Raw genomic sequence first — 24324 nt, 5'->3', positions numbered from 1 at the left:
GACGTGACTGAGTGACTGAACTGAACTGAACAGAGGAGATGGTAGAGGATCACAGACCTGTATGTAGGATACCAGACTGTGCTTATGACATCTTCACATTCTTAAAATACTTTTTGTTTAATGTTTTGTACTGGTATTCTGGAACATTTTGGACTCATTAACCATGACAAAGAGAAATGAAAAATGTGTTTCTTATCATGCTTGGCCAAAGCTGTGGTGATGGTGGCAGGAATATAAATGAGAGAACCCCAAGGGAAAGGCAATACCCCAAGGGACGAAATTAGGGCTACTCATACAGATGAGCCTCCCACACACACCAGGATGTCCTCATTCCAGGGCAATTCTCTACTAAAAAAATGTAAGAAGGCCCTAGTTTTGTTTATCCAGAGAAGGCAATGGCACCCCACTCCAGTACTCTTGCTTGGAAAATCCCATGGACGGAGGAGCCTGGTAGGCTGCAGTCCATGGGGTCGCTAAGAGTCTGACATGACTGAGCGACTTCACTTTCACTTTCGCTTTCATGCATTGGAGACGGAAATGGCAACCCACTCCAGTATTCTTGCCTGGAGAATCCCAGAGATGGGGAAGCCTGGTGGGCTGCCGTCTATGGGGTCACGCAGAGTCGGACACGACTGAAGTGACTTAGCAGCAGCAGCAGCAGTTTTGTTTATCAAAGAAGATTGTACTCATTTATTCTGGCATCAGATACTGAACAAATGTTTATTACATAGTCAGTAGGCCCTGGGAATACTGAGCAAAACAAAACATGATCCCTTCCTTGAACTCACAGTTGGAGGAACATGGTAAGAAAACCACAAAAAATGCCAACTTTCTTAACATAATTGGGAATAAAAGCCTAAATTATAAATCCCTGTCTCTCATTAGAGATTAGAGGCCTCTAATTATCTTCACCTCAACCCCCGGGCACTCAGCATCCGGCCAACACTGTTGCTTGTCTGGCTCTGAGTTTGGAGCCTAGTATGGTCAATAGGCCTCTGGCAGTTCCTGAGAGGCAACCTTGCCCTTTCAGGTAAATCCATGTGTGTGTGCACCTCATGGGCCCAGTCAGTGTGTTTAGCTCAGCCCAGTGCCTCTAAGAACTATGGACAGTTCCTGCTCGGAAACCCCAGCCCTATGACAAGATTCAGATCAGATCAGATCAGATCAGTCGCTCAGTTGTGTCCAACTCTTTGTGACCCCATGAATCGCAGCACACCAGGCCTCCCTGTCCATCACCAACTCCCGGAGTTCACTCAGACTCACGTCCATCGAGTCAGTGATGCCATCCAGCCATCTCATCCTCTGTCGTCCCCTTCTTCTCCTGCCCCCAATCCCTCCCAGCATCAGAGTCTTTTCCAATGAGTCAACTCTTCGCATGAGGTGGCCAAAGTATTGGAGTTTCAGCTTTAGCATCATTCCTTCCAAAGATGACAAGATTATTCATATATAAAAAATGTTTCTTTTTGCCAGATATCCATGTGGACATAAGAATGCTAACTATTCCAGTTTTCTCACAAGTACTCTTTTTTGCTTTTTGCTGAATCTTCCATGATCTGAAGGTTCTAGTTCTCTGTGCTTCTTGACTTCTGCTTTCTTCAAGGGCCTAATTAGATTCAATTTCCTCTGGGACTATTTCCATGACAACTTTAATCCTCTTTTGTAATGTTCTATTTCCAAATGGAACTCATGGTCAGCATGAGATAATTTCTGTTGATGAACCATCTCATATGACATGCAATAACTGTATTTGCATTTTGATTTGTCCAAATCAACTGCATGGATCTTGGGAGCTGAAATCCAATACACGTTTTCTCTCTCTTCTACAATTTGAGCCCAACATGGAATCTATTTTAGCAGCTTATTGAATGCTTGCTTAAAGTACTGCTGATTCTGAACTACATAAAACAAATATATGGACAGGTTTAAAGAAGATTGGCAGATAGCAGCATTTACTTCTCACAAGTTCACTGAGCCTAACTGAAAATGTGTTACACTAAGAATACATTCAATTTCTAAATGTACATATTATAAGAAAATATTTATAATGTGATGTGCTATCTAAAGCTCATCAAATCTTGAAAAAGTTCTAATAAATCTTCAAAGATTAATGAAAATGTTTTATTTCAGCACTCATAAAAGAACATGCATCTAAAGAATTCTAAAGAGGTTTGACAAATAAATATATTGCATATTTCTGTAATGAGTACTAAACCAGATTAAAACAAAACAATCTTTTAATTTTTTTTTTTTTATCTCCCACTCTCTCTCTTCATATAAAGGACATTATTGAGACTACTGGTGAATTTGGAATAAGGTCTATAAATAAAACGTATCAATGTTAATTTTCTGATTTTGACACCTGAACTGTGTGAGAAAATATCCTTGTTTTAGGAAATAAAATATTACTCTTTCTTAAAAGAAAATACTTCTAGGAAATACAATAGAGTACTTGTCCTTTCCTGAAAGAAGGACATTCTCTAACATGACTACTGTCTAATTGTCCAAATCAGGAAATTAATATCAATACATTCAGTTCAGTTCAGTTCAGTCGCTCAGGCGTGTCTGACTGTTTGTGACCCCATGAATCGCAGCACACCAGGCCTCCCTGTCCATCACCAACTCCTGGAGTTTACCCAAACTCATGTCCATCGAGTCGGTGATGCCATCCAGCCATCTCATCCTCTGTCGCCCCCTTCTCCTCCTGCCCCCAATCCCTGCCAGCATCAGAGTCTTTTCCAATGAGTCAACTCTTAGTATGAGGTGGCCAAAGTATTGGAGTTTCAACTTCAGCATCAGTCCTTCCAGTAAACACCCAGGACTGATCTCAGTACATTACCCTTACCTAATTATATAGCAAGTGAGAAAGAATGATAAAGCAAATGATTTTAAAATTTGTCAGCTGAGGAACATGGATGAAAGGTATGCAGGAATTCTTTTTAATATTCTCACAATTTTGTAAGCTATAAATATTTCAAAATAAAAACATGAGATTTGTAATACAAATCAGCAAAATATTTAAAGTATTATTTATGTTGCACATACTGTCTTAGTGGGTTTGCTATCACAAAATACCATAGACTGGCTTATAAACAACAGAAAAGTATTTCTAACAGTTCTGAAGTCTGGAGAATCCAAGATCAAGACGCCCAAAGATTCAGAGTCTGGGAAGAGCCTGCTTCCTGGCTCAATGCCAGTCAGCTTCTTGCAGTGTCCTTACTCAGTGGAAGAGGTGAGGAAGAAATCTGGAGCCTCCTTATTAAGAGCACTAACCCCATTCATGAGGCCTCCACTCTCATGACCTAATCCCCTCTCAAAGATCTCACCTACAAATGCCATCACACTGGTGATTATGTTTCACCATATGAATTGTGGAGAGACACAGGCATTCCGTTTGTAGTACATGCCTATGTAACATCTGTCTCCTACCTCTAAAGTCTCTTAACATTCTTATTTTATCTCTTGAAGTATATTTTGTTCCAAATTTTCAGGCATCCCAAATCTTTCCTCCCTAACCACACATCCTCTGAAAATGAAAGCCCCTCATTCCATTTATAAAACTCAGAAGTGGAGGCGGTCCTAAGATGGCAGAGGAATAGGACAGGGAGACCACTTTCTTCCCCAGAAATTCATTGAAAGAACATTTGAACGCTGAGTAAATTCCACAAAACAACTTCTGAATGCTGGCAGAGGACATCAGGCACCCAGAAAGGTAGCCCATTGTTTTCAAAAGGAGATGGAGAAGTCTTGAGGCTACTGTGAGAATAAGACTGAAAACCAGAATCAGGAGGCTTAAGTCCAAATCCTGAGAACAGGAGAGAACTTCTGACTCCAGGGAACATTAATCGATAGGAGCTCATCAAACGCCTCCATACCTACACTGAAACCAAGCACCACACAAGGGCCAACAAGTTCCAGAGCAAGACATACCACGCAAATTCTCCAGCAACACAGGAACATAGCCCTGAGCTTCAATATACAGGCTGCCCAAGGTCACACCAAATCCACTGACATTTCAAAACTCTACTGGACACTTCATTGCACTCCAGAAAGAAGAAATTCAGCTCCACCCACCAGAACACCAACACAAGTTTCCCTAACCAGGAAACCTTGACAAGCCACCCATCCAACCCCACCCACAGTAAGGAAACTCCACAATAAAGAGAACACCAGAAAGTGCCAGAATACAGAAAGGCCATCCCAACACAGCAATATTAACAAGATAAAAGGCAGAGAAATACCCAGCAGGTAAAGGAACAAGATAAATGCCCACCAAACCAAACAAAAGAGGAAGAGATAGGGAATCTACCTGATAAAGAATTCTGAATAATGATAGTGAAAATGATCTAAAATCTTGAGGACAAAATGGAGTTACAGATAAATAGTCTGGAGACAAGGATTGAGAAAATGCAAGAAAGGTTTAACAAGGACTTAGAAGAAATAAAAAAGAGTCAATATATAATGAATAATGCAATAAATGAGATAAAAAACACTCTGGAGGGAACCAACAGTAGAATAATGGAGGCAGAAGATAGGATAAGTGAGGTAGAAGATAGAATGGTAGAAATAAATGAAACAGAGAGGAAAAAGGAAAAATGAATTAAAAGAAATGAGGACAACCTCAGAGACCTCTGGGACAATGTTAAACGTCCCAACATTCGAATCATAGGAGTCCCAGAAGAAGAAGACAAAAAGAAAGACTAAGAAAATACTTGAGGAGATAATAGTTGAAAACTTCCCTAAAATGGGGAAGGAAATAATCACCCAAGTCCAAGAAACCCAGAGAGTCCCAAACAAGATAAACCCAAGGTGAAACACCCCAAGACACATTCTAATCAAATTAACAAAGATCAAATACAAAGAACAAATATTAAAAGCAGCAAGGGAAAACAACAAATAACACACAAGGGGATTCCCATAAGGATAACAGCTGATCTTTCCATAGAAACTCTTCAGGCCAGGAGGGAATGGCAGGACATACTTTAAGAGATGAAAGAAAATAACCTACAGGCCAGATTACTGTACCCAGCAAGGATCTCATTCAAATACAAAGGAGAAATCAAAAGCTTTACAGACAAGCAAAAGCTGAGAGAATTCAGCTCCACCAAACCAGCTCTCCAACAAATGCTAAAGGATCTTCTCTACACAGGAAACACAGAAAGGGTGTATAAACTCAAACCCAAAACAATAAAGTAAATGGCAATGGGATCATACTTATCAATAATTACCTTAAACGTAAATGGGTTGAATGTCCCAATCAAAAGACAAAGACTGGCTGAATGGATACAAAAACAAGACCCCTAAATATGTTGTATACAAGAGATCTATCTCAAACAAGGGCCACATACAGACTGAAAGTGAAGGGCTGGAAAAAGATATTCCATGCAAATAAAGACCAAAAGAAAGCAGGAGTAGCAATACTCATATCAGATAAAATAGACTTTTAAACAAAGGCTGTGAAAAGAGACAAAGGAGGACACTATATAATGATCAAAGGATCAATCCAAGAAGAAGATATAACAATTATAAATATATATGCACCCAACATAGGAGCACCACAATATGTAAGACAAATGCTAACAAGTATGAAAGGGGAAATTAACAATAACAGAATAATAGTGGGAGACTTTAATACCCCACTCACACCTATGGATAGACCAACTAAACAGAAAATTAACAAGGAAACACAAACTTTAAATCTCACAATAGACCAGTTAGACCTAATTGATATCTATAGGACATTTCATCCCAAAACAATGAATTTCACCTTTTTCTCAAGCACACACAGAACCTTCTCCAGGATAGACCACATCCTGGGCCATAAATCTAGCCTTGGTAAATTCAAAAAAATTGAAATCATTCCAAGCATCTTCTCTGACCACAATGCAGTAAGATTAGATCTCAATTACAGGAGAAAAACTATTAAAAATTCCAACATATGGAGGCTGAACAACACACTGCTGAATAACCAACAAATCACAGAAGAAATCAAAATATGCACAGAAACGAATGAAAATGAAAACACAACAACCCGAAACCTGTGGAACACTGTAAAAAAAGTGCTAAGGGGAACGTTCATAGCAATATACGCATACCTCAAGAAACAAGAAAAAGTCAAATAAATAACTTAACTCTACACCTAAAGCAACTAGAAAAGGAGGAAATGAAGAACCCCAGGGTTAGTAGAAGGAAATAAATCTTAAAAATTAGGGCAGAAATAAATGCAAAAGAAACAAAAGAGACCGTAGCAAAAATCAACAAAGCCAAAAGCTGTTTCTTGAGAAGATAAATAAAACTGACAAACCATTAGCCAGACTCACCAAGAAACAAAGGGAGAAAAATCAAATCAATAAAATTAGAAATGAAAATGGAGAGATCACAATAGACAACACAGAAATACAAAGGATCATAAGAGACTACTATCAGCAACTATATGCCAATAAAATGGACAACTTGGAAGAAATGGACAAATTCTTAGAAAAGTACAACTTTTCAAAACTGAACCAGGAAGAAATAGAAAATCTTAACAGACCCATCACAAGCAAGGAAACGGAAACTTTAATCAGAAATTTTCCAACAAACAAAAGCCCAGGACGAGATGGCTTCACAGCTGAATTCTATCAAAAATTTAGAGAAGAGCTAACACCTATTCTACTCAAACTCTTGCAGAAAATTTCAGAGAGAGGGAAACTTCCAAACTCATTCTATGAGGCCACCATCACCCTAATACCAAAACTTGACAAAGATGCCACAAAAAAAAGAAAACTACAGGCCAATATCACTGATGAACATAGATGCAAAAATCCTTAACAAAATTCTACCAAACAGAATCCAACAACATTTAAAAAGATCATACATCATGACCAAGTGGGCTTTATCCCAAGGATGTAAAGATTCTTCAATATACACAAATCAATCAATATAATACACCACATTAACAAATTGAAAAATAAAAACCATATGATTATCTCAATAGATGCAGAGAAAGCCTTTGACAAAATTCAACATCCATTTATGATAAAAACCCTCCAGAAAGCAGGAATAGAAGGAACATACCTCATAATAAAGGCTATATATGACAAACCCACAGCAAACATTATCCTCAATGGTGAAAAATTGAAAGCATTTCTCCTAAAATCAGGAACAAGACAAGGGTGCCCACTTTCACCACTACTATTCAACATAGTTTTGGAAGTCTTGGTCACAGCAATCAGAGCAGAAAAAGAAATAAAAGGAATCCAAATTGGAAAAGAAGAAGTAAAACTCTCACTGTTTGCAGATGACATGATCCTCTACATAGAAAACCCTAAAGACTCCACCAGAAAACTATTAGAGCTAATCGATGAATATAGTAAAATTGCAGGATATAAAATCAACACACAGAAATCCCTTGCATTCCTGTATGCTAATGAGAAAATAGAAAGAGAAATTAAGGAAACAATTCCATTCACCATTGCAACGAAAAGAATAAAATACTTAGAAATATATCTACCTAAAGAAACAAAAGACCTATATATAGAAAACCATAAAACACTGGTGAAAGAAATCAAAGAGGACACAAATAGATGGAGAAATATACTGTGTTCATGGATCAGAAGAATCAATATACTGAAAATGTGTATGCTACCCAAAGCAATCTATAGATTCAATGCAATCCCTATCAAGCTACCAACGGTATTCTTCACAGAGCTAGAACAAATAATTTCACAATTTGTATGGAAATACAAAAAACCTCAAATAGCCAAAGCAATCTTGAGAAAGAAGAATGGAACTGGAGGAATCAACTTGCCTGACTTCAGGCTCTACTACAAAGCCACAGTCATCAAGACAGTATGGCACTGGCACAAAGACAGAAATATAGATCAATGGAACAAAACAGAAAACCCAGAGATAAATCCATGCACCTATGGACACCTTATCTTTGACAAAGGAGGCAAGAATATACAATAGAGAAAAGACAACCTCTTTAATAAGTGGTGCTGGGAAAACTGGTCAACCACTTGTAAAAGAATGAAACTAGAACACTTTCTAACACCATACACAAAAATAAACTCAAAATGGATTAAAGATCTAAGTGTAAGACCAGAAACTATAAAATTCCAAGAGGAGAACATAGGCAAAACACTCTCCGACATAAATCACAGCAGGATCCTCTATGACCCACCTCCCAGAATATTGGAAATAAAAGCAAAAATAAACAAATGAGACCTAATTAAAATTAAAGGCTTCTGCACAACAAAAGAAACTATAAGCAAGGTGAAAAGACAGCCTTCAGAATGGGAGAAAATAATAGCAAATGAAGCAACTGACAAAGAATTAATCTCAAAAATATACAAGCAACTCCTGCAGCTCAATTCCAGAAAAATAAATGACACAGTCAAAAAATGGGCCAAAGAAATAAACAGACATTTCTGCAAAGAAGACATACAGATGGCTAACAAACACATGAAAAGATGCTCAACATCACTCATTATCAGAGAAATGCAAATCAAAACCACAATGAGGTACCATTTCATTCCAGTCAGAATGGCTGCGATCCAAAAGTCTACAAGCAATAAATGCTGGAGAGGGTGTGGAGAAAAGAGAGCCCTCTTACACTGTTGGTGGGAATGCAAACTAGTATAGCCACTGTGGAGAACAGTGTAGAGATTCTTTAAAAAAGTGGAAATAGAACTGCCATATGACCCAGCAATCCCACTGCTGGGCATACACACCAAGGAAACCAGAACTGAAAGAGACACGTGTACCCCAATGTTCATCGCAGCACCGTTTATAATAGCCAGGACATGGAAGCAACCTAGATGTCCATCAGCAGACGAATGGATGACAAAACGATGGTACATATACACAATGGAGTATTACTCAGCCATTAAAAAGAATACATTTGAACCAGTTCTAATGAGGTGGATGAAACTGGAGCCTATTATACAGAGTGAAGTAAGCCAGAAAGAAAAACACCAATACAGTTATACTAGCACATATATATGGCATTTAGAAAGATGGTAATGATAACCCTGTATACAAGACAAAAGAGACACAGATGTATAGAACAGTCTTTTGGACTCTGTGGGAGAGGGCAAGGGTGGGATGATTTGGGAGAATGGCATTGAAACATGTATATTATCATATGTGAAACGAATTGCCAGTCCAGGTTGGATGCATGATACGGAGTGCTCGGGGCTGGTGCACTGGGATGACCCAGAGGGAGGGGATAGGGAGGGAGGTGGGAGGGGGGTTCAGGATGGGGAACACATGTACACCCATGGCGGATTCATGTCAATGTATGGCAAAACCAATACAATATTGTAAAGTAATTAGCCTCCAATTAAAATAAATAAATTTTTATTAAAAAAATAAAAATAAATAATAAGTAAATCAAGCCAAGAGGAAAAATGCTGTTTGCTTATTAGAAAAATGAAACAAAAATAAAATAAAATAAAAAAAAAATAAAACTCAGAAGTTTGTAAATACTAAAATACAAGGCCCTGTACAAAGTGAGAGACCATGCAACACATATGTACTAATTTAAAAAATGAAGAAAAAGTGCTTTTCTGGAGTTTCATTCTTATTCTAAATAACAATGAAAAGGATAGTCAAATATATGGTTTTTCCAGTAGTCATGTATGGATATGAGAGCTGTACTATAAAGAAGGCTGAGCCCCAAAGATGCTTTGATGCTTTCAGATTGTGGTGTTATATAAGACTCTGAGAGTCCCCTGGACAGCAAGGAGATCAAACTAGTTAATCCTAAAGGGAATCAACCCCTAATATTTACTGGATGCTGAAGACCACTTTGGCCACCTGATGTGAAGAACTGACTCATTGGAAAAGATCCTGATTCTGGGAAAGACTGAGGGTGGGAGGAGAAGTGGGCAACAGAAGATGGAATGGTTAGATGACATCCCTGACTCAACGGACATGAGTTTGAGCATACTCTGAAAGATAATGAAGGACAGGGAAGCCTGGCATGTTGCAGTACATGGAATCACAAAGAGATGGGCACAACTTAGCAGCTGAACAACAACAACAATACTGGTATAAAGTTTTTTAAAATGACATTTTATATTTAGGAAAATAACATAATGTCTAATACCCATATGCAAAAGTTCCCCTTTCTGTTTTGAACCAAAGAACATTTAAAAAGTCAAGATAATACTTCTCAACTATGTCCTTCCATAATTGACCATCTTAAAATAAAAGATGGCCCACCAAAGTCAGAAGTGCTTGGTTAACCTCAAAAACAGTGTTGGTTTGTACAATATAATCTGACAAAAGCTGAAATTCAGGAGAACTGATGACAAGAAACCACCATGGAGTAGAAGAAGAGTAGAGATGACAGTGTAATTGGCAAATGGCAAGGTAGAGAGTGTATGCATGCTAAGTTACTTCAGTCATGGCTGACTCTTTTTGACCCTAAGGACTATACCCACCAGACTCCTCTATCCATGGGATTTCCCAGGCAAGAATATTGGAGTGGGCTGCCATTTCCTCCTCCAGGGGTCCTTCCTAATCCAGGGATGGGAACCAAATCTCCTGCATTGCAGGCAGATTCTTTACCACTGAGCCACCAGGGAAGCCCAAGGTGGACAGTAAATGTGGGCAATCCTTTCAAGAAATATGAGCTGAAGAGGGAGAGAATTGGAAAAGGTTACAATACCTGGTATTTGTTTTCTTCTTAGAACTTATCATTATTTATAATTTTATTTGCTTATTTATTTTTACTAAATCAACAATCTAGTTGGTAAGAAAGACAGCAAATCATGTGAGGCAAGAACTATGTATGTTTCCTGTTTACTGTTGCATTCACATTAGAAAGCCTAATACAGGCAATAGTGTGTTATTCACTCAGTTGTGTCTGACTCTTTGTGACTCCACAGACTGTAGACCACCAGGCTCCTCTGTCCATGGAGTTCTCCAGGCAAGAATACTGGAGTAGGTTGCTATTCCCTTCTCCAGGGCATCTTTCCAACCCAGGTTTGGTCTCCTGCATTGCAGGCAGATTCTTTACCATTTGATGAATAAATGAGTGAGACAAGCTTGCATGTTTCGTTGATCACTCCGAGCAAAGCTTTGTCCAGCTTACACATAAAGACACTGGTTCTTGTTTGGTTTCTGAAATGTGAGTCACTCATATGCCCAGCCATTATAATCAGATTTTATTTAACATTTAGGCTAAATAAAGGGCTTCCCTGATAGTTCAGTTGGTAATGAATCTGCCTGCAATGCAGGAGACCCTGGTTCTATTCCTGGGTCGGGAATATCCGCTGGAGAAGGGATAGGCTACCCACTCCACCACTCCAGTATTCTTGGGCTTCCTGTATGGTTCAGCTGTTAAAGAATCTGCCTGCAATGCAGAAGACCTGGATTTGATCCCTGGGTTGGGAAGATTACCTGGAGAAAGGAAAGGCTGTATTCTTTCCTGTATTCTGGCCTGGAGAATTCCATGGCCTGGAGAAATCCATGGGATTGCAAAGAGTCAGACATGACTGAACAACTTTCAATTTCACTTTAGGCTAAAAATACACATGTGAGAACAAACTTAGTCTCATCTGATCTGACACTTGCCTATACATTCTATCTCTAGTTCATCAGAAAGCTTCCCAGGTGCAACATCAAGCATCAAAGCAGTTCAGTCTTTAACATGGTTAATGAATCCATTCTTTCTTCTAAAGCAAGAAGGTACAGGGAGATCTGCCCAGCAGGGGAAAATGTAGGAATAGGATATTCTGAAAACAAGAGGGGGCATTAAGGAACCAGAACTGCTGGGGGGAATTCAGAAAGAAAGAAACTGTACATGGGTGATGACTGTCCCAGGCCTCAGCTTGTCTTGGATGAACCTTGCCCTGTATTCTTTAACTGCCTTAGTTTTGATCAGTGGCTCATGAAATAAACAATGTTATCACTGTTGATAACAGTAAAAGATCTGCCTTGCAGAGAACGTTGAAGTATAATTTACCAGCAATCCTGGTTTGAAAACCAATCAATTGTGAGCTTCCAACAGTGAATGATATACCACAGAGACTGAGTTGGTGGCTCGCCCATCTCAGCACTGAATGTAAACCAAAATAAATCATGGGCACTAAACAACCAGCTGTACTTGGTGACACTGAGACTTTGTTGTTGTCTCATTCAGACTGCAAAAAGCTGATGGACAGTTAGGATGGGAGTAATTTAAATAAAGATTGACAGCTCTTCTGAAATACTAATTATCTCCTGAATAGGAAACTTTAATTCTAACAGGCAGGTTTTGACCAAAGCCCACAAAAACAAACACTTTTTTTTTAAGGAGGACTTTTTATGCTAGAAGAGACAGTTTAAGGCATTTGTACTGTGGTACTTTGCATATAAATATATATACAGGATGAAGATAAATACCTTAAAATATTCTACTAATAGTTACTAGGGAAATAGCAAGAGTGAAGACAATATTTGGGCTTTCTAATAGGTAGAGTCATAGAAATACTTGGAATTTTGTTAATATGAAAGACTTGCATTTTTACTCTATTAGAGAAAGTGGGATAGGGTGCATTAATGAGAAAGAAGGAAAAGACCAGCAAGGGTTCCTACACTGCTGAGATGAATTGAGTCACTAAACTTGGTTAAATGCTGCTTTTTTTCTTCTAGAATTTATTGTTTCTATATTAATTTTGTGCATTTATACTATTATATGTGAACTCAGGGACCTTAGAAAACATGACCTATACTTTAGAAAGTATAGGCCTCCCAGCCCAGGGAGTACTCCATATGACCAGTAAATTTAAAACAAGAGGAATAATTCTGTTCTATCAATAACTGTTACACAGAAAAACTATGCAGTATTTCCAACCCATTATTAAAGGGCATTTTCTTTCAAAGATTTATAAATCAAAGGATTGTTCCTGGGCTCAGGGTTGCTATTCCAGGCTTAGCAATTAAAGTAAAAGCCTATAATGGGGAGGTTCATGTGTGCTAAGTTCCTTCAGTTGTGTCCGACTCTGTGACCCTATGGACTATAGCCTGGCACACTCCTCCATCCATGGGATTCTCCAGGCAAGAATACTGGAGTGGGTTTCCATGCCCTCCTCCAGGGGATCCTCCCCACTCAGTGACAGAACCCACATCTCTTACTTGTCCTGCACTGGCAGGCAGGTTCTTTACCACTAGTGCCACCTGGGAAGCCCCATAAGAGGGAAGTACTAGTAAGTAAGATACACCAATTTACTGAATTCCTTTTCCTTAAACTTAACTCACCTTTAAGAGATGAGGGAAAGATCCTAAATTTAAAATTTTCAGGGTCAGTGTGTGGCTAATGTTAAGTCTCCGTAGAAACATATCCCATGATATTTTAATTGACAATTTAGTGTAGGTAAAGCACATAATTTATAACCAAGATGATTTTTTTAAACTTAAACATTTCTAAACATTTTTCAGAAAATAACTCCTAAGCACTATCAGTCTTCTTATAAACATATCAGTTAATCAAAAAGTCAAAATACTTTTAATTATCCTCATCATTTTCAGTGAAGTCTTCTATCTGAAGAAATTTTCAGTAATGTCATAGAGTATCTTAGATTTGACAGTCCTCACCAAAGTAGTCAACATGACAAGGGTATATTTAATGCTTACTGTGTACCAGGAACACAGTCCTAGGGACATGGTAAGATGCTGTCATGCTCTCAAGTAATGTGATCTGAGCAGAAATATGGAGAGAACTGAGTCACCATTTGACTTTAATACATTTCTTTAAACTTTTAAAGATTTTTAATTTAAAACTCTATTAACTATTTATTCTCTATCTTCCTACTAAAACATGAAAATAACAAACAGCAAATTGTCACCACAGAATTTAAGAGCTTTTCATTCAATATCTGGGCAGCAAATAATTTGATATGAACTCTATCTCTTGGGGGAAAAATGAATATGCTCTGGATGAAACAAATACATTAATAACCAAATCAGTAAACTATATTTAAATTTTCCTGGGAAACATTAATTTTTAAATATAAATGTTCCTCTAATTTTCTCTCTTACCTTCTGAATTACCTCACTGTTCTTCTTTCCTCCTCTTCTAAACATGGGTTTACCCTTGATACAAGAGAGGTACAAATCTGGAATCTATCAGCAACATTCCAGAAAACCATTCTTGTCAAGCTCATCACTGATGGTAATTTTAGAGTGAAGTCCCATTGACACTTTGCATTTTGATCTTATTTGATATATCACCAGCATTTCACTGTTGACATAATTGTCTCTTGACATTCTCTCTTTTCTTGGAATCCATGAAACACCTTTTTTGGAATTTTCATTCTTTTTGTCCCCTCTTTCTCTGTCTTCTCTGAAGATGCCTCTTCTGCCTGCTCCTAAATAAAAGAGCTCTGCAGGTTTATTCTAGCAGATCTTTTCACTCTGTGTGTGTGTGTGTGTGTGTGTGTGTGTGCGCGCGCGCGCGCACACGCGCTAAGTCGCTTCAGTTGTGCCATACTCTTTGCAACCCTATGGACCATAGCCTGCCAGGCTCCTCTAACCATGGGATTCTTCAGGTAAGAATACTGGAGTGGGTTGCCATGCCCTTCTCCAGGGGATTTTCCTGACTCAGGAATCGAACCCATTCTCTTATGAGTCCTGCATTGGCAGGCAGTTCTTTACCTCTAGTGTCACCTGGGAAGCCCTCTTTTTATTCTACACTCACTCAAACACTGTATATATGTAGATAATGACATCTACAAAAGTATAAAAATGTAAATCAAAATACAAACGTTAGTTGTATTTTTGTCTCAGACATCACTCCTTAGCTTCACGTCCATATAGAGAACTGCATAGTAGGTATCTCAATTAGTACAAGAACATGCTCAAGTCTGGATTTGGTACACCTCTACTTAAGACTTAGTCCTCCACCGGGATCTCCTATCTTAGTGAGTACCATAATCATCCTTTTAGTGGCTCAGGCCTAACCACTCAACAATACCCTGAACTTCCACATACCTAACCAATCATCATGTTTCTGGCTACTCCTTATCCTGGATGACATCTCACCCCTAGTTAAACCATCCCTATAGCTCACCTCAAACAATATCACAGCACTTACAGTTGGTAGGTATTTCCTCCTACTACCATATTTCTCACAGGACAGAACATTATGCTGTCAGAGTCCTTATTTTCTCTTTCAAAGTTGTATTCTCAGCATCATAGAGAGCACCTGGTGCTCATAATACCAGTTGTAACATCTCCTGTTGTTCATTTGCTCATTTGTGTCCAACTCTTTTCAAGCCCATGGACTGCAGCACACTAGGCTTCCCTGTCCTTCACTATCTCTCTGAGTTTGCTCAAACTCATGTCCATGGAGTCAGTGATGCCATCCAACCATCTCATCCTCTGTTGCCCCCTTCTCCTCCTGCCCTCAATCCTTCCCAGCATCAAGGTCTTTTCCAGGGAGTCACCAGTTTGCATCAGGTGGCCAAAGTATTGTAGCTTCAGTTTCAGCATCAGTCCTTTCAGTGAATATTCAGGGTTGATTTTTTTCAGGATATACTGGTTTGATCTCATTGCTTTCCAAAGGACTCTCAAGAGTCTTCTCCAGCTCACAATTTGAAAGCATCAGTTCTTTGGCACTCAGCTTTCTTTGTGGTTCAACATCCATACATGACTACCGGAAAAACCATAGCTTTAACTATAGGAACCTTTGTCAGCAACATGATGTCTCTGCTTTTTAATACGCTGTCTAGGTTTTTCTTTGGAGAAATAAATGGCAACACACTCCAGTATTCTTGCCTGGAAAATTCCATGGACAGAGGAGCCTGTGGACTACAGTCCACGGGGTCGCAAAGAGTCAGACATGACTGAGCAACTGTGCATACATAGGTGTGTCATAACTTTTCTTCCAAAGAGCAAGCGTCTTTTAATTTCATGGCTGCAGTCAGCATCCTCAATGATTTTGGAGCCCAAGAAAACAAAAGCTGCCATTGTTTCCATAACATACCATTCAGTTCAGTTCAGTCGCTCAGTCGTGTCCGACTCTTTGCAACCCCATGAATCGCAGCACGCCAGGCCTCCCTGTCCATCACCAACTCCCGGAGTTCACCCAGACTCACGTCCATCGAGTCAGTGATGCCATCCTGCCATCTCATCCTCTGTCGTCCCCTTCTCCTCTTGCCCCCAATCCCTCCCAGCATCACAGTCTTTTCCAGTGAGTCAACTCTTCGCATGAGGTGGCCAAAGTACTGGAGTTTCAGCTTTAGCATCATTCCTTCCAAAGAAATCCAGGGCTGATCTTCAGAATGGACTGGTTGGATCTCCTTGCAGTCCAAGGGACTCTCAAGAGTCTTCTCCAACACCACAGTTCAAAAGCATTAATTCTTCTGGGCTCACAGTCCAACTCTCACATCCATACATGACCACAGGAAAAACCATAGCCTTGACTAGACGAACCTTTGTTGGCAAAGTAATGTCTCTACTTTTGAATATGCCATCTAGGTTGGTCATAACTTTCCTTCCAAGGAGTAAGCGTCTTTTAATTTCATGGCTGCAGTCACCATCTGCAGTGTTTTTGGAGCCCAGAAAAATAAAGTCTGACACTGTTACCACTGTTTCCCCATCTATTTCCCATGAAGTGAACATACCATAATACCAGGTAAAACAAAGTAGTAACAACTGACACACATGGTAAGTAATAAAGCCAGGACTGAAAGTCAGGCAACCTGCTCCAGTTGTGCTTCTAACTACTTCTAACCATATTGTACCCAGTGCTTAAGCATTTACTTAAATAAGTTAATGACAATAGGACTTTTTTTTAATTCAGCAAAATTATGTATCGAAGGGCATGGGTATTAATGGCCAGGCATAAATATATGATTGAGAGTTAAATCCCTAAGGCATAAATATAAAATCTACTTTTTACATGAAAATCACCAAGTGATATAACACATCAGTCTGACAAAACAGTAATGCAACATCAATCATCTATTTATCCAGCAGTAGGAAACTCAACATTTAACAAGAAAACCAGGTGAAGCATATCCTTGGATCCATGCACTGTGAAGTAGCCAGATTTAAATAGAGCCTGTTAACTTAGTGTAGTGTATAAGGTGAAGGTGACTGATTCAATAGGTACAGTTACATGACCTGGGCTAAAAATGTTCTGCTTTTCCTCACAGAGGCAGCTTTTAATTAAAGATAGACAACTGCATAAAGAGGCATGTTGATGTGGAAGGAAGGCTGAAGGCAAAAAGACAAAATCCATCCAGAGAGAAGATATGGGCTCATTTATTACTTGGGAAGTGAGGCAAAAAAAACTGTGCATACTCTAGTTGCCCCTGGAACCTTTCATGAATTATTGTCTACTGCAAAAATTTTGCTATAATGATGATGGAATTATACAGAACATATTAAATTATAATTAGTATCCTCTCTATTAAAAATCAGTATGCAGTACTTTTCTAGTTAAAAATGTAGAGTCAGAGAATCTTGAAGTTTGATGAAAATTTTAAGTGATTTATCTTTTTTCTCATTCAATGTGAAAATCCTGTATAGCATCCCTGAAGGATTATGTAGTAGTCTTAGCAGGAATACTTCCACTGATGGGGAATTTAGCAGGACATCAGGCAGGCTCATTCAGCACTCAGAGGCTCATGTTATTAGGGCATTCTTTCATACTTGGACCTAAATCTGTTTCATGGGACTTACACTCATTGACTCATATCTTAGTCCACTTGGGCTGTAATGGCAAAGTATCACACACTGGGTGACACATATACACCAGACATCTATTTCTCACAATTCTGGAGGCCTGAAGTCCAAGACGAAGGTATCAGCATGGTCAAGTTTGGTGAGACCCTCCTTCCTAATTTATAACTGGTGCCTTCTCAGTGTGTCCTCACATGGTAGAACGGGCTGTGGCCTTTTTTTATAAATGCACCAGTCCCATTTCTACAGGCACCACCATCACCACCTAAGCACCTCCCAAAGGTCCTACAGAGGACATCGAGAGTTCAACATAGGAATTTTGGAGGGACACAAACATTCAGACTAAAGCAGTCCATATTCTGCTCTCTGGAGTAAAGCAGACAGAATTACTCTCTAACACCTTAATCTTACAATAAAAAATAGCACTGCAGAGCTGAAAAGGACTGCATGAAGTAACAAACATCCCTTTTACAGAAAAGAAAGTGGAAACTCAAAGTAGAAATATAGGACATAAATCTGGATATTAGTAAAGCTATTACTAAAACCCTTCTGACTGATATTTCCCTAATTCTCCAGTCCTTTTTATTACTTTATTTCATTTATTATTATTGTTATCATGTTACTCTCCCACACATATATATTAAGACAATAATAATTTCTTGATTAGCTCTTGTCTGGTCAAATAACCTTGTTAGACTTGAGTAATAACCATAATACTCAAAGTAGAAAAACCAGCATCAGCTCATTTGTTTCTCAGTCAAGAATAAAGATAATCATGATCAAAAGTTCCCAGCCCAAACCATAAGGGCACTAGACAAAGTACTTTAAAAAAATATATATAAAGTGAAAAAGTTAGTTTAAAACTCAACCTTCAAAAAGCTAAGATCATGGCATCCAGTCCCATCAATTCATGGCAAATAGATGGGAAACAATGGAAATAGGGAGAGACTTTATTTTTTTGGGCTCCAAAATCACTGAAGATGGTGACTGCAGCCATGAAATTAAAAGACTCTTGCTCCTTGGAAGAAAAGCTTTGACCAACCTAGATAGCATATTAAAAAGCAGAGACCTTACTTTATCAACAAAGGTCCGTTTAGTCAAAGCTATGTTTTTTCCAGTAGTCGTGTATGGATGTGAGAGTAGGACTACAAAGAAAGATGAGCACCCAAGATTTGATGCTTTTGAACTGTGGTGTTGGGGAAGACTCTTGAGAGTCCCTTGGACTGCAAGGAGATCCAACCAATTAATCCTTAAGGAAATCAGTCCTGAATATTCATTGGAAAGACTGATGCTGAAACTGAAACTCCAAAACTTTGGCCACATGATGCAAAGAACTGACTCATTGGAAAAGATTCTAATGCTGGGAAAGATTGAAGGCAGCAGAAGGGAATGACAGAGGATGAGGTGGTTGCATGGCATCACCAACTGGATGGACATTAGTTTGAGTTGGTGATAGAGAAGCCTGGCATGCTGCAGTCCATGGAGTTGAAAGAGCTGGACATGACTGAGTGACTAAACTGAACTGAATCATCAAATACAGAAAAAATGAAATGCAATCTCTTCTATGCAACAGAGTAGAATGGAAGAGGTCGGTTATATCCAGACACACATAGCCATACACTATGCTTTCCAAGTCTAAGCATCTAATTAATCACAGGCCACAATTTTTACCAAATGCTTTGGCACTATAACATCTGCACTGCCATCTTTCTAGCCTTCATCATTGGTTTCCTTGCCATTTTCTCTCCAGCCCTTAAAAGAGAAAAATTTTCACCTTCTGCTGTGACAGCACTCCACTTTTTAGGGTACATAAGGACAGGCTGGTTTTTGTTGCCCTATCAAACATCCCCAAATCTCAGTGGCTTAACATTTGCAAAGACTTATTCCTCACTTACACTACATGTGTTTTTAAGGATGCTGGCTCTATTCTGGTCATTCATGGAGCCTGAATGACAAGGGCTCCAGCTAGACTCAAACTCCAACAGTGGCTACCAAGAAAGGAGCCATTTTCAATGCTTCTCATTGGCAATTAAATGCTTCTACTTAGAGGTAACCCATGTCTCTTCCACTCACATTTTAATTGGTCAAAACAAGTCATGTGATCAGAGGGTGCAAAAAAGTGCAATCCTCTTAATGTGTCTCCAGGGCAAGGAACTGAAGTATCTGTGAAGCTCGAATGACCCACCAGCTCTCCCAGTTTCTTCTTCCACTGATTCTCCTACTAATTACAGAAGAGTGTCTTCCCTTATTTTTTAATATAAGACTTTGGGAAATATCTTTGCAACACGTTTTCCCTCAAAAGCATATAAATTATGTCTCCAGAGAGTAAATAGAGGAGGGAGATGGACGCTAACATAAGTATTATCCTACTTGTTATTTTATGTCCATGTTTATGTACATTTACTTCAGATACAGGTGAGTGAAAATAGGCTTTGGGAGTCCCTCTGGAAATTAGAACAGTATGTGGCATTAACTTGGGGCTTCCCTGGTGGCTGAGACATAAAGAATTATCCTGCAACGCAGGAGACTCGGGTTCGATTTCTGGATCAGGAAGATCCCCTGGATCAAGGAATGGCTATCCACCACAGTATTCTTGCCTGGAGAATTCCATGGACAGAGAAGCCTGGAAGGCTACAGTCCATGAGGTTGCAAAGATCAGACACAACTGATCACACACACATTACAGCATTAATTTAGGATTTAGATTTTAAACTTGTATTCTTTGTAGTTAACAAAAGGCCTGGGAATGGGGCTTTGGAAGGGTAGTTCTATAGTCTGTCCTTTTGCATTTAGTATTTTCAAACCTACCACAGTTGAGTCTCCTCCAAGGCTTAAAGGCCCATGAAATAAATATACCTTTACACATTTACTGAAAGAAAGAACCATTGCCTCCAGTGTAGAAACATCTATTACTAAGAATCAAGGAAGAACTTAGCCACATAGTTGTAAATGAAATACTTTCTGACAGAATCAGAAATGTGAGTTAAAGCAGCTACATATAGGTAAAAGGTAAGTTTACAACAACATAATTGCATGTTGTAATGTTTAAACTCTGGCACACAATCACACTGCAACTTATAAAGCCTTTCCTTTGCAAAATTTCTTTACTACAGATTTCTTTTGTTTACATAAATTCATCTCTCCTTAACTAGGGAAAAACAAAAAAAAAACCCAAAACCTCTTTTTGAATGGGTGACAGAGTATGTAAATACTATCTTTTATTTCATTTAAAACCTTGCCAATGATCTCTATATTTTTATCTCCTAGAGCTAAAAAAACAAATGTTCTTTATACTTGCTAAATCCCTTTTATCTGAAAAGTAGAAACAAAAAAGGAGATTTCTTTGTTTCCCACATAATTTCCTTATTCACCTTTTTACATCAGATTTTCCTTTTTTTAAAACCATGAATACTGTTGTCAAGATAATCTGACTATATGTAGTGGATAAAATAGGAAAAAATATGTTCAAATTGGTATTTAAATTTTCCTCCAGTTGTTTTATGCTCTCCATGCTCTGAAATATAACAATGAAAAATCATCTCTCAAATATATTATCTAATAAACAAAGTGTGTGTTAGTTGCTTAGTTGTGCCCAACTCTTTGCAACTGTAGCCTGCAATAATCAATGGGCTGCCTCTGCAGATACATTTAATAATACAAAATATCTGTAAACATAGTAAATGGATTTAAAAAAAAATAAATGACTATCTTAGTCATTTATTTTTGGCCACTCCAAGGGGCATGTGGGATCTTACTTCCTTGACCAGGGATTGAACCCATGTGCCCTACAATGGGAGCACTGAGTCTTGACCACTGGACTGCCAGGGAAATCCTCCACAGTAAATGGATATTTTAAAAGAGACATAGCCCATAAACACTTTCAATATTAGAGTTTATCTCCTTTTAAATCGTGGTTCTTAAAATCCCTGTACAGAATTCTATAGGGTAGAATAAACTTCCAGAATTTCATACTCTTATTTAGCATCATTACCTAAATAATGATTAAGGATAATCATTTGGAATTTGCACACCAATGTATCCTTGGTTTTTCTAGAGATAGTCTAGTGTAAAGATTAAGAATTGGAGCCTTAAAGTCAGAGACCTATACTTACAGTAATAACACTTATAGGGTTATCAGGATGAAATGAGTAAATACTCAGCACAGAGACTGGAGCAAAACATACCTTCAGTAAATACATGCTATAATTATTATATTATATATTATCTGGTCAAGCTACATGGGAGCTTACAAATAGGAAAAGATATAAAGTTAAATGCATCATAAAAATAGGCCACACTTGACTCATAGAGACAAGTTGTGAATAAACATCTACAAAATCATATTCATTTTTATAGTAGTAAAAAATTATTTTTGTTTACTTGCTAATAATTGAATTTAAAATACTGTATATCGAAAGCAATATTTAGTAATATTGCTAAAGCATAAAGATAGCTTAGAGTGTATACTTTCCTCCAAGTACTTAGTGACCATGATTTTTGGAGTCTGTACATGAAAAAATAAAATCTCTGAATTAAATCCAAGAATAAAGAGATTTTCTTTTTTCTTTTTGAAATGCAGGTAAGCAGTATGCACTTTATGCAATTTATGAAGTTCAAATTATCATCAGTTACAAGGCTTCTGAGTGTCAGAGTAGATAACTTTTCACGCATCAGGTTGAATCCCCGTGCTTGCGTGGTGTCACACAGCCTGGTGAAGTGCCCTTCTTGCTGTTTCTGTATTCCTACCATTTCTGTCTAAGCTTGTTCAAATATGTATAAATAACATTGACTCCACCAAAAAACAAAGTTCTATAAGACATGGATTGTTTTCTCATTGCAATAATTGGGCTGGACAACTAAAGGAAATTACATAAAGAAGTGCCAATGAGCCAGATGTGATCTGTAGTGAATTTCCCTCCGTGTACGATTTCTTCAAAGCAAAATTACATCCTGTCAAATATGTTGGAAATTCAGTATTTACTGAATTTTATATCAGATTTCACGGAAAAGTCTAGCTTATTTTTACTGAGTCAAAAACCTACTTACCTCTGATAAAATCTTATTTGCTTTACTGTATTAGTAAATGTATCTCTTGTAAATGGGTATATGCAACAATGTGTAGGCAAAAAGTGATTAGTTAGGATAATGGTTTCCATCATTTCAATGATGGAGCATAGTGTCCACTAGAAATGCCTCTCTAGTTAGAATTCTATATATTTAAAGAAAACTAAATCCAACTCAAGTCCTTTGTGAATGAGGCAAGACACAGTCAATAAATGAAACAGTCTCTTACCAGAATAAAATGATTCTAACATTTCCTTTCTTCCAGAAAGCTCTTGCAGATTTTCCCCAATCAGGATAGGGTTTGTCCTGAAGCATCATATCAGTGACCTGCAACAATGAAAGAAACTTATTAGGCACTTTCATAAATAAATCTTCCATTCAGCTTTAAATACACACACACACATAAATTATATATATATATAAAATCCACATTTTTCTAAGAATAAAATATGTATTTTAAAATTAGAACACATGCAGAGATAAAAATTACAAGGATATATTTCCTTCAGTTAAAAGTTTTCACAGTTCATTTGACTTTACATAATGAATGAGCATATTCAAGGTCGTTCAACATATCAAATAGTGCTATTTTTTTTAAAACACATCCATCAAGATGATCTTATATAAGGAAGCATCTTAAGATACTGTTAACTTCTCCATAGAAACAAAAACATAATATTTAAATTAAATGCCATATTCTTTTAAAATGTTTCTAAATCAGAAACTCCAAAATTCAAATATTTCCTGATGTGTTGAGATTTTTACCTATACTACTAGTCAAAATAGTGATTTCTTTTTTCTCCCTTTTCCCTTTCAATGGTACGAACCCTTTTAAAAATGTATTTATTTATTTATTTCACCACATCAGGTCTTAGTAGCAGCCCGTGTGATCTTTCGTTGTGGCATGCTGGCTCTTCTCTAGCTGTGGCACATGGGCTAGTTGTCCCGAGGCATGTAGGATCTTAGTTCCCAGATCAGGGACCAAACCCATGTCTCCTGCTTTGGGAGGTGGATTTTTTAAAAATGGACCACCAAGGAAGTCCCATGACTTGAACCCTTTACATGGCACATTTATTCTAATTATCCAGCATTTTCTCAAAAATGCTATACCTCTTTTTCTCACACGCACAGATCCTGACATCTTGGGTAAAGTCACATCACCGCTGTGATGCTTTTCCCTGTTCCTTCCAACTGTGGTTCTTGAGTCATCCTTCTTATGTCACAGATCCCTTTCCACCTTCTATTTTACTCATTTATGTACTATTTCCCTCTCTTCTCTACATTTTAAAATTCTTGAAAGTGAAGATTTGTTTTTGTTGCCTTTTTAATGTCTTAAGAATCTTTTACATAAAAGACTTCAAAATATTTGCTCAAAGAAGATACAAGGAAATGAATTGATATAAATGCATGCTTGTTTTTACAAATGCATTAACAGCTAGATAGGGGTAAGAGGATAACAGGTACAAATTCTTATATATAAAATAAATAAGCTAAAATGATATATTGTACAACATGGGGAATATAGTCAATATTTTATAACTTTAAATAGAGTATAATCTATAAAATACTGAATTATGTTGTACACCTGAAACTAATATAATACTG

General features: G+C 37.9%; 1 protein-coding gene across 3 annotated transcripts in view; it reads right to left on the bottom strand.

Moving 5' to 3' along the window:
* TMEM117 (transmembrane protein 117) overlaps positions 1-24324 on the bottom strand; it is a 609728-nt gene that overhangs the window by 198650 nt on the left and 386754 nt on the right. For all 3 annotated transcript variants that reach the window (XM_070370659.1, XM_070370658.1, XM_070370660.1), the window contains one exon: positions 22949-23046. In XM_070370659.1, coding sequence (XP_070226760.1) covers positions 22949-23046 — 98 coding nt within the window. The remainder of the gene's footprint in view (positions 1-22948; positions 23047-24324) is intronic.

The sequence above is a fragment of the Bos mutus genome, chromosome 5, assembly GCF_027580195.1.
Source record: "Bos mutus isolate GX-2022 chromosome 5, NWIPB_WYAK_1.1, whole genome shotgun sequence".
Taxonomy (NCBI): Eukaryota; Metazoa; Chordata; class Mammalia; order Artiodactyla; family Bovidae; genus Bos; species Bos mutus.
The sequence above is the reverse complement of the archived record's forward strand: the minus strand, read 5'-3'. Positions and strand labels throughout refer to the sequence as shown.